At 60.1% G+C, this 11,463-nt stretch overlaps 1 protein-coding gene across 1 annotated transcript; it reads left to right on the forward strand.

The window, feature by feature from the left end:
- Nucleotides 1–3,736: 3,736 nt before the first annotated feature.
- MAFB (MAF bZIP transcription factor B) lies at nt 3,737–7,119 on the forward strand. The gene has a single exon (XM_059897416.1). The coding sequence runs from the start codon at nt 4,132–4,134 to the stop codon at nt 5,101–5,103; it is 972 nt and encodes a 323-aa protein (XP_059753399.1). The 5' UTR covers nt 3,737–4,131; the 3' UTR covers nt 5,104–7,119.
- The last annotated feature ends 4,344 nt before the right edge of the window (nt 7,120–11,463 follow it).

Below are 11,463 nucleotides of genomic sequence, written 5' to 3' on the forward strand. Positions count from 1 at the left end.
TAACTCAGGTTCCTCCCCGGCAGAACTCACCCTGGGGCCCTTGGGACCACCGGCTTCCGTTTGGCGACCCGGGATAGTACGATCCTGCAACGCACTTGGCGCAGAGGCCGGGAGTTGCTGGCTCTGCGATTCGAAGCGTTCCGCGTGCCGTGCTTCCCTAACACCCGCCACCCATACGGCCCCACACACGCCTCCCGCAGTGCCTCCCACTGCACCCATGCACGCACAGAGACGCCCACTCGCACACCAAACACCTGCAGCTCTCTGGAAACGACGGGTGTACGGTGCACCTCGGGGCTGAACGCGGCTGCTGGGAGCGCCGCGCTGGTCTGGAGGCGCACGGGAGAGCGCGCCACTCTCGGGTTAGCGGGCGGGCTGAGCAGGGGCGGCCGGGAGCGGCGCGTTGAACCTCGAACCCGGCGAATGGCAGTGGACCCTTCGTTCCCTTAGGGAGTAACTTTTTCACCCACTCCCACACGGGGTGCCCCGAGGCTCCGCTGTGGCTCGGACATCTCCTTGATCACCATCGGTAGCTGAAGAATCCCAAGGTGGTGCGCTCAGACGCCTCGCCTCTGGCTCAACCTGGGGTGGGTAGGGAGAAGGGGTGAAAATTTCAAATTAGAGTTTGGGGGGTTAGAAACAACAAACTGTTCAGAAGAGGTCTCTGGGCGCCACCAGTCCTCCTTAGCTTCCCTTCAGAAGAGGCTTGGGGCACTACTCCTGTGTCTCCTGCCCTCCTTCCTTTCCACTTCTCTTCCTCGACTCTCCACTTCTCCCACCAGCCCTTCTCTTTTCTTCTTTTCTTCCCCCCACCCATTACCCCACTAGTCTTTCAGGGATGGGGTGTAGCCTCCGGGTACGCGTCGACCGGGAGCCCGGCACGCTGACCTTTACAGCCCCCAGGCTCGGAGAGGAGGCGCCGGCGTCGGCAGGCGGGAGAGGGATGCCAAGGGGTTTGGGACGCCGCGGCCGCGCGGTGGAGCGCAGCAGGAGCCAGGAAGGCGAGGCCGGGGCCCCACCGTGAGGTCGGTTGCTCTGCAGCGGCTTTCACTCCGGAGCAACCTGAGCGTCTGCTTCACTTTTACCCAGTTTCCAAGTTTTTGGTGGAGGTGGTTGGGGGTAGGGTGGGTAGAAGAGGGACTGGCTAGGCTGGGAGGGCGGCAAAGAAACGGGTTATTGGGGAAGGTGGACCTAAGGATGGACAGATATCTCACTCAGAGCCCAGGGGAAGGGAGCAACCGAAACCCGAGACAGAGGCACAGGGACAGAGGAACGCGGCCGCCCAGACAAAGCCCGAGTGCTAGAGACTCTGAGACCGCGGCAGGCTGCCCGCAGGGGAGCAGGAGGCTAGACCCTCAGAGCTGGGGCTGAAGGAACCCTAGGGCCTCGATGGGCCACACTCCCGAGACTCAGGTTTGGTCCTCGACGTCACGGGTCAGACAGACCAGAGGGGACACAATGAGGGCGCAGACCGGCCCGGCCGCCTCACTGCACTCGCAGAAGGACACGGTGTCCGCGGGAAGGAGGGCGCTGCCGGCTGGGGTTCAGCGGCACCGGGAGAGGCCAGTGCGTTTGTCCGGACCTGGCCGCCTGTAGCCTCAGCCATAGTCTGCGTAGAACCGAGACGGCCGACCCAGCGTAGCCTCGAAACGTTCCCCCGCTAAGCCGCGATCCGAGTACGCTCCGGCTGCGTGAGAACGCGGCAGGGACCGGCAGGGTGCTGGTCCGCAGCGCCCAGCTCCGAGCAGGGGCGGGGCGGGGCGGCGGCGCGGGCCGCCCGGGAAGCTCTCTCTGGAGACAGCCTGATCCTTTCTGCGGAGAGCACGCTTCTCGCAGAGGGTTGAAGACGGGCTCTTCCAGCACTACAGTTGCTGATCCAAACCTTTCAGGCCAAGTTTTAGTTCAAATATATTCATTTTATTAAAAATAGGCGGCCCAATATCATACCTCACTCGAGCCTCACCGAGGGCGCAAGAGAATACAGTTTTCAAAATTAATTGGAGGCAAATATTTTATCTTCTAACACTTGAAAACACATCTGGCCGCGTCCGCATTAGTGGGCCCACCTGACCCCTACGCGCTGCGTCAGTCGTGCTGGCCCCGCACAGGCGGCGGCTGGACACACTCACCCAGTGCGCGCTTCTCTTGCTTTTCGCTGCTCGCGCCCAAAGCTGAAGAGCAGAAAGCGACGCGGGAGGCGGGTCGGGTCTCCGGGTACAGCGAATTTGCGATTTATCCGGTTTCTGCGCCCGGGCCGGGGTCTAGGGAGCTCTTATTTCGGGCCATCCTGTACCCGATACGGAAGGTGCGCAGCGCCCAAGCACTGTCTAGATGCCTTAGTGCGGTGCGCTCAGGGGTCCCCGTCTGCGCTCGGGGGAGGTTTCTCATCTGACAGCCCTGGGGCCCCTCGCTGTGGCGTTTCCGCTTTCGGCCATCCGCCTAACTCGGCCTAGGATCTTCTCAAGCAGGGAGCCGCCGCCGAGCACCCCTCCCCGCCCCTCCGCCCCTCCGCCCCCCGATCCCCGGAGCCGGGGCGCGGAGTTTCATGGGGGGGGGAGATCAGTGTGGAACTCGCGGCTGAGTCCGAGGACCGACCCGAGAACCTGTACGTGGCTCTAGGGGAACCTGTCTTGGGCTCCGGTGCACACACAGCCTGCGTTCCGGGCCGGCTGGGGTTGGGCGGGTTGGGAAGACCCAGCTGGGTCCGAGTCGTCGGCCGAGACTTCCAGTTGCGGGCCCCGCGATTCGGCGCGCCTTTGCGCACAGTGGCCACTTGGGGTCGCACTTTATGCCTGTTTGAGCCTCTCCTCGGCTGGCTGACGCCGGGATCTGCTTAATCGTTACAAAACGTTCAAACAAAAACAGGGCCGGTTTCCCAGCAGCCAAGAGCCACCCGGAGCACCGTCCTGGGCTGGCCTCAGCCCCCAACCTCGGAGAACTCAGGGTTCACTGCGTTTGTCTGGGGAGAGGGCTTCAGAGCCTTTGGGCCGATTCCTTCCCCACTCCCTTCATCTTTTGCATTTGTGGGTGGGGTGTGCGGGGAGCGGCGGGGCCCGCCGAGTCCTGTCTCGGGGCTCGGCCACCACAACCGCCAGGAGGGGGACGGCTCCCGCTTGGCCCGAGGAGCGTCCTCTGAGGCTGAGTTGGATTTGAACACAACTCTTCGAGCCCCAACCCTGCCCCCCCAACACACAATCATTCTCAGCCCTGCAAAAACACAGCCACGCACTGCACACACACGGCCCGCGGCCGCGCTGCACACGGAGCGTCCCCCACTGGGCGGGGGACGCTTGCGAACAATGGACCCGAGAGGTGTCGTCCCGGCGCTCATTCAGCCTCCTGGGGGTGACACGGACTGGGGTTGGCGGAGCCAAGGGTAAAGAGGAAGGAGAGCGCGCGAAGGGGTGGACGAAGCGGCCCAGCCTATGGTGGTGGAGGGGGTGGGGGGGGTGCTGGCACCGAAGGCGAGCGGGCGGGGGCCGGGACACCGAGGGGGTGGGGGGCTGGGCCCGGGCCGGCGGTCCCTCTCTGCTCCAGCCCTCCGCCAGGCCTCGGCGGCTCTCCGGCTGCTCGCGCCGCCAGTCAGCTGACACGGGGGGCGGAGGAGCTGTCAGGCGCGCCCCGCCCTGCGCCGCCGGTCCGCGGGGCCCGTACAGCCATTGGCCAGCGCGCCGGGCTGCCCGGGCCCCCGCGCCCCGGTGACATCAGGGAGGCGATAAAAGGCAGCGGCTGCGCCGGAGCCCGCACAGCTGCACCGCCGGGCTGCGAGCGGCTGAGACCGAGAGAGCCCAAGAGCAAGAGAGCTAGAGAGCGAGCGGCGGGCGCTTGCCCGGCGCCACCCCTCGACCCGGCCGCGCGCCCCGCTCGCTTCTCCGCCCCTCCCGGCTCGGCCCGGCCCCGGCTCGGCCACAGCCCCGAGCTCTGGGGCGGCGCAGGCAGCCTCGGGACTCTCCCGCGCGCCGCCGCGTCCCCAGACAAAGGCTTGGCCGGCGGCCCCGGCCCACTGCGCCCTCCGCTCCCCACCTCCCGGGCTCGCCGCTCTTCGCCCCCGCTCCCGGCTCGGCGCGCCCCGGCCGGCTGCAAAGTTTCCCCGGGCGGCGGCGGCGGCGGCGGCTGCGCCTCGCGTGAGCGATGGCCGCGGAGCTGAGCATGGGGCCCGAGTTGCCTACCAGCCCGCTGGCCATGGAGTACGTCAACGACTTCGACCTGCTCAAGTTCGACGTAAAGAAGGAGCCGCTGGGGCGCGCGGACCGCCCGGGCCGGCCCTGCACGCGCCTGCAGCCAGCCGGCTCGGTGTCGTCCACACCGCTCAGCACGCCGTGCAGCTCGGTGCCCTCGTCGCCCAGCTTCAGCCCAACCGAACAGAAGACCCACCTCGAGGACCTGTACTGGATGGCGAGCAACTACCAGCAGATGAACCCCGAGGCGCTCAACCTGACGCCCGAGGACGCAGTGGAGGCGCTCATAGGCTCGCACCCAGTGCCACAGCCGTTGCAGAGCTTCGACGGCTTCCGCGGCGCTCACCACCACCATCACCACCACCACCCACACCCGCACCACGCGTACCCGGGCGCCGGCGTGGCGCACGACGAGCTGGGCCCACACGCGCACCCGCACCATCACCATCATCACCAAGCGTCGCCGCCGCCGTCCAGCGCGGCCAGCCCCGCGCAGCAGCTGCCCACCAGCCACCCCGGGCCTGGGCCGCACGCGGCGGCCGCGGCGACGGCGGCTGGTGGTAGCGGCAGCGTGGAGGACCGCTTCTCCGACGACCAGCTCGTGTCCATGTCCGTGCGCGAGCTGAACCGCCACCTGCGGGGCTTCACCAAGGACGAGGTGATCCGCCTGAAGCAGAAGCGGCGGACCCTGAAGAACCGGGGCTACGCCCAGTCGTGCAGGTATAAACGCGTCCAGCAGAAACACCACCTGGAGAATGAGAAGACGCAGCTCATTCAGCAGGTGGAGCAGCTTAAGCAGGAGGTGTCCCGGCTGGCCCGCGAAAGAGACGCCTACAAGGTCAAGTGCGAGAAACTCGCCAACTCCGGCTTCAGGGAGGCGGGCTCCACCAGCGACAGCCCCTCCTCTCCCGAGTTCTTTCTGTGAGTCGTGGCCGCTCCCGGCCCCCGCCCTTGCCCCGGCCCGGACTCCCCGTCCCGTGTCCCCAGCCCCGGACTCCCCCGGACCCTGTCCCTGCCACGGCCCCAGCCATGACCTGTTTGACTTGAGGGAGAGGGAGGAAGGGCGCGCGGGACGCGGGCGACGGGAGGGCGCGCGGGCAGGCAGGGGACCTTGGCCAAGGCGAGAGCGGTGAGCGCCAGCGGCGGCTCCTAGACTCGAGCAGAGCCAGAGAGAGGCGAGGGGGTGGGAAGTCCCAGAGCAACTTTTCTCCAGGCTGGAGGGCGGCAAGGCATAGTCGCGAGGAGTCGCCAAGGCCGTCTGGAGACTCCTGGCTTCCTGAACTTTGCGCGTTAAGCCAGGGCCGGTTCCTCGCGGCCCGGAGCGTAATCCAGCCCAGCAAGAGAGAAGCGAGGAGAGGAAAGGAGAGGGACCCTGGCGTCCCGGCAGGCGCGAGGCGAGGCTGAGCGAAGGAAGGAAGGACAGACGGACCTGTCTGTCCAGGGTCCGGAGAACACTGGCTCTCAGCCCCGAGACGCGGGCCTCAGTTAGGACGTTCTGCGCGCAAATCTCATCAGTTTTATTGCCTGCTCGATTATATAGAAAAAATACGAAAATCTGCATTAAAAATATTAATCCTGCATGCTGGACATGTATGGTAATAATTTCTATTTTGTACCATTTTCTTGTTTAACTTTAGCATGTTGTTGATCATGGATCATAATCCCCCTTGTTTCTTTGGATGAGAAGGGATCGCAGTTCGGAAACTCCGGTGGCTGCTTGTCGGGTTTCAGTCTATGGGCTGTAGGCTTGTAAATACCCGCCCCGCCAAACCGCTTAAGAGAACCTGGCAGCAAGCTGAGTGTCTTTGTTTGGGTTTATTATTATGGCATTTTTTTGTAAGTAAAAAAAAAAAAAAAAAAAAAAACTTCTGGGCATTTGCATCAGAAAACAACTTTGTCTTGGGGCACCCTTGGAAATTGCATGTTTTCTCCCCCTCCCCTGCCCCATTCCGGTCCTCTTTTCCTCCCGTTCTAGTTTTCAGTTTTGTTTTTGTTGGGATAAAGAGGACTGGAGTCCCAGCTCCCTAGTACCAGGGCAGGGCAGCTGCAGAGTTTCACACCCTGGAGGCCGGGGAGTGTCCTCACATCACCTGGTTTTAGGGCTACGTTGACACCCCTAACAAGAAAGGAAAGGAAAACAGATCTCGTTTGCTTTTTATTGCAACCAGAATCACCCCAGGGTCCCCACGAAACTCTCCAGGCCCGCACTAATTGCTGGGGTCGAAATGCTCCTCGGGTGACCGGCTTCACCAGCCCAGACTGCCCAACGGTGACCTGAACTTATGTTGAACCAATCACCACACTCAGAAAGTACCAGAAACCCAAACATTGGCAAGTAATTTTGCAACTTTCAAGTGCGTTCTTTAGACCAATATGTTATGTGTGTTTCTTTCCCTGCTTTCGAGATAGCGGGAGAGTTATTGGTGGTGTTAACCCCGCCCCCTTCAGTTGTATAGTAGTTATAGGGAAGATCTGGGTGTTTTTTCTTTATTATTACTTTTTTTCCCCTGCAGGTCAGTAAGAGGATTTAAGTTGCACTGACAAAAATACCAAAACGAAAGCGTATTTTTTAGTTCTCATTTGAAATTGCTGGCGCTGCTGGCCGGATGCAGTTTTGAGTTTGTATTAGTTGATAAATTAACAGTAATAACAAGATTGTATGAACCGCATGGTGCTTGCAGTTTTAAATATTGTGGATATTTGTCCTGCATCAGAAACGAGCTTCGGTTTTTACGGATTCAACTGTGTTGAAATCAAATTTGCCTCAACAGAAATTGTTTTTATTTCATGTACAATAAGGGATCAATTTCAAACCCTGCTTATGATATGAAAATATTAAAACCTAGTCTATTGTAGTTTTATTCAGACTGGTTTCTGTTTTTTGGTTATTAAAATGGTTTCCTATTTTGCTTATTAAAACCATGGAAATGGTGTTTATTTACAGGACTCCGCGTTCGCCTGTCTTTTCTTCTCTTGCCTCTTCAAGTATCGCCCCAGTTTGGGCGGCACTCTCACCCTTCCCCCGGCCAGTGGGGAAACAGACAAATCTGGGCAAAGCTCTCCCTTGAGTGTGTGAGTGCGTGTGTGTGGGTACCTGAGCCTCAAACGTGTCTTCTGCTTCTCACTCTAGGTACGGACACCGGTCAGGAGCCGGTTGATGAGCGGAGAGGGGGCACACGCCACTTTGGCGGAGCTTTCAGGCTTGGGCATCAGGACTGGTCTGCTAGCCTGCTGGCTCTGAGGTTGGCTGAACCCAGGAAGCCGAGAGCTGCCACCCTGATGGGGAAGCAGGGTGTTTCTGGCAATCAGGCTTGCGGGCCCTGCCATTCTGGCCCTCCTGCTTGGAGCACCTGCTGGGAGCAACCAGAATTGCCCTAGAATGCCGGCTCTGAGTGGAGGCCTAGCCCCCTCTCCCCCAGGGCTTGTGAAAGCAGGTGGAATCCGGCCACAAGGTCTTGGGGTGTAAGACCCTTCAGACAGGAAGCCCATCTGTGCAAGCCGTTTGCTGCCACTCAGGCCTGGAGCCCTCAGCCCCAAGGAAGGGCACTGCACCATCGGACCAGGATCTCAATGACTCCACAGATCGGGGGTCGTAGGGGGTTGGGGCATTGTTCTGGTGCGGCAGCTCTGCCCATATGTCCTCGACAGGGAGGTGGTCCCAGAACCTTTCCTTTCCCAGACTCTTAGAGGAGGCAAGGTCGTCTGTCTAGGTTCCTCCAAGCCCCTCTCAGCCTTCTCGGAATCCCATCTATAACTCTGGGTAGGAACCGCCCCCTCCCACCACCTCTGGAAGAATTCTCTGCTTCTTTGGCAATGGCAGGTTCCAAGGGGTTTCTGCTCTACTCAGACCCAGTATCTGCAGTCCGGGAGACTCAGCTTTCCAGCCGTCGGGCTCCCTGGCCCGGGATTCCTAATGTGGAATTTCAGGACCTGAATGGGGAGATGCAGGAAACCCAAGCAGTAGAACCCCAGCCAGGAACTAGAGCTGGAAAGAGACAAGGAGAAGAAAGGGGACGGTGAAACTAACAGGCAATAGATTTTGGCCTAGGTCCCTGGGGGCCTGGGATTGGTGGTCAGGGTATGGCAAAGAGGGGGGAAAATCCCGACGGTAAGGATGCAAATAATACCAGAGTAATTTACATTTAGCAGAACTTTGGTGGTGTTTGGGAGGAGAGAAGTCAGAAATTCTAGCTTGAATTAAATTCCAAGGCCCAGTTCATTTCACCAACCCGAAGAGGTACCTGGCAGGGAGGGCTTTGGCTGTGATCTGGGAGTAGGATGGAAGCTGAGTCTGGCCGTGGGGTGCTCTACCGGTGCATGCACGGCGGAAGGAGCAAGGGGGTATGATAGTTGGGTAACTGCGTGTGCAAGTGCACATGCACAGAAGGGGTAAGAGCGTGCCCGCCCACATGAACGGTGTATCCCCTTTGGGGCAAAAAAGGTCTGGCAGGTGGAGCTCTGGAAGAAATCCGGATGCGTGGCTCGGGGGACCAAGGGAGATCCCCAGGACTCCATGCGGTGGAGACTTGACTCCCTTTGGAATCATCCCAAGCTGACTGGCATCCTCCACCTCTAGAGTCACCTGGACTCCGCCAGAAAAGCCTCTGGGCTGGGAAGGGTCGCAAGACTCCAAAGCGTTGTTCCTCCTTCCCCAGAGCACAGAGACACACACACAGTCCAGTGACCGACATCAGCACGCTGCATCCAGAACGACACGGTGGCTCAGGCCGGTTTAGAGTGACCATTTGCATTTCTGAGAAGCTGACAATCCCACGACACAGTCCTAGTGACGCACTGACACACAGATAACACAGACATCCACATCCTGCATCCACACCGATGGCCTCTCAGGCACTGTTAGCCCCTGCGCAACCCACCATTGGAGCACCAACCGGCCCGGGCGCGCGCAGAGGAGAGCAGGGCGTCGGAGGAGGCCGGGACCCCCAGCAAGCAAGTTCCGGCCACGTCCCTGCCCGCCGCCTCGCCGCCTCGCCGCAGACCCGGCGCCCAGAAGCTCCGGAAAGCGACCGGGGCCCCGAGGTCCTTGGGTTCGTCCCACCCCGACGGCGCCTTGCAGGCCGGAGGCTCCTTTCGGTTCCCACCACTCCCCGCCACCCACGGGCTCCTCGCGACCCTCCGTGAGCCGGCGGAAATAATCGTCCCCACGTCGGGTGTGCTCCACGCCAACACGGGTCCCACGCAGACAGGCTGGCGCCTGCCCTTGGGAGCGCATGCCGAGACAGACACGCGGGCCTCGGGACAGTGGCTCCGCTGCAGCCCGCGCCCCGGGCTGGGGACGCCCCGGTCGGGTCGCGAGCGCAGGCCTCCGCTTGCGACCCCGGAATCTCAGGGGCGCGCGGGAGGCTGTGCTGGCTGGACCGGTCGGGCAAGACGCCATCAGCTCCACTCTCCTGTCCGCTGGCGTCCTTACTTTCTTTGCCATTACCTTTTCCTCAGCTCTTCCTTTGGGAAACTCATCATTTCAGAAAACTTTCTTCCTCCGGTTCCCCACCCCCCCCCCCTTTTTCCCCATTCTCTTCTGCCTTTTATTCCGGCGCTGACTGGCAGAGAGGGCTTTGAGAGCGGGCTCTGGGGTGCCGGGTAAGTGTGGGGAGGAGTGGAGGGATGGAGATGAGAGTCTGGCGTCCCCAGAGCCACCGCGCAGCGCCGGAGCCCTGGCCAGCTGTTCTGGGCTCCCGCCGGCCCGATTCCGCTATCCTCCCTTTCCCCTCCTCATCCTTCCCCCAGCGGCAGGGCTGGTTGGGGATGGACCCGGAGCAAGGTCCTCGCTGGTGCGAGAGGGGACCGGTCGGTCTCCACTCTCCGTGAAAGGGGTCCCTGGGGAGCTGGGGCTGGGTCCTACACCCAGACCCTTCTTTCCACACAGCCAGGCTTCCTTCAGTCCAGGGTCTCTGGGCATTTCTGTGGCAGGACAACCCCCTCCCCTGTCAGAGGTGCCCACCTACCCCCTGCCCACTCCAGCTGTGCCTACCCAGGGGCCTCACAGTGGGAGCTGCCCATAACCACGCCAGGCAACCCAAGATGGTCGTTTCACTTTTTCTGTGACCTAGAGATGCAGCTTCTGCCACAGCCGGCAAAACCCTCAGCCACCCATCCCCACTCCTCAAGTTCTTTCTCTCCAGGCCTGGGAAACAGCTGGGTTTAGAGACTAGTTCCCTTGCAGGCTTTCAGATGCAAAACCCGCTTCTGAGCCCTTCTGTTTTCAGAAAGGAAAACCCAGCACTGGCGTCTTGCGTAACCCTTCCCTCTACAGCCCTCTGTCCGCCCGCCTGGCCTCCCAACCCTGAGATAGCAGTGTTTGGATTTGTTATGTAAGGACGGGAGGATTAGAGGTTTGCTCTGCCCCTCCTCCCCCCACCAAAATAAAAGTCCTCACATGGCGCATCCTGTAGACAGTGTCTTCTGCAGCAGCAGCTCTCCTGGAAGAATTCAGTCAGGGTAGAAAAGCTGCTCCGGAGCTTGTGCCCAGCACAGTACTTGGGGGAGACATGCCAGCTTACCAGAAAGGGAGAGCCCCACGTGCAGGGTGTACCCGGTTTGAGGAAGCAACCACCATGAACCGTCCCAGGCTGATACTTACCAGGCTCAGAGGACTAGCCTCCTCTTGGGGAAGGCAGATGTTTCTGCTGCTGGAATTTTCATCATTTCTACACTTCTTGCCCCTGGAGCAAGGTGTCCAGACCCTGGAGAGCACCCCTTTCACCTGGGGAGCCCACGTTCTCTGTGCCTTGTGTGTCTTCACCATGTGCTACATGCATTGTCCGTGCCTTACACGTGTTCTTAATATCTTGTACCCTTCTCCCTTGTCCTGCACATATTATCTTAAAAGATGCATTTAGATAAGAACATCAGAGCTAACTGTTCTCAGCTGGAGGAAATTAAATATATCAGAGAAGTTGCTGCTCCAGTTTGGAAAACAGCCTACCTTATTAATAACGATTTGTTCCAAAGCAAAACTTGGTTTTAGCTGCGTCTCTGCATTCTTTGCATGTGAAGGTACTTTCATGTAAAATAGCCACTCATTACACATTCCTTTTTATTGGTATCAAAAAAAAGATGATGTCGTCTAGGCTGGAGGGGCCGCCACAGAGGCAGTGCGAGGAGGCCTGCAACTTTTGGAAGAAGCCAGTTGCAGCGTGAGAAGAGAGCTGAAGTCCACAGATCCAATGTTTATATTGTTGTGTTTTCCTTTTTGGAGCTTGGGGGCTTTTATCGGGACTTGCATTTCGTCCAGTAAATAGACGGGGTGGGAAGCTAGAGGGTG

Source organism: Balaenoptera ricei, chromosome 15 (assembly GCF_028023285.1).
Source record: "Balaenoptera ricei isolate mBalRic1 chromosome 15, mBalRic1.hap2, whole genome shotgun sequence".
In the NCBI taxonomy this organism is placed as follows: domain Eukaryota; kingdom Metazoa; phylum Chordata; class Mammalia; order Artiodactyla; family Balaenopteridae; genus Balaenoptera; species Balaenoptera ricei.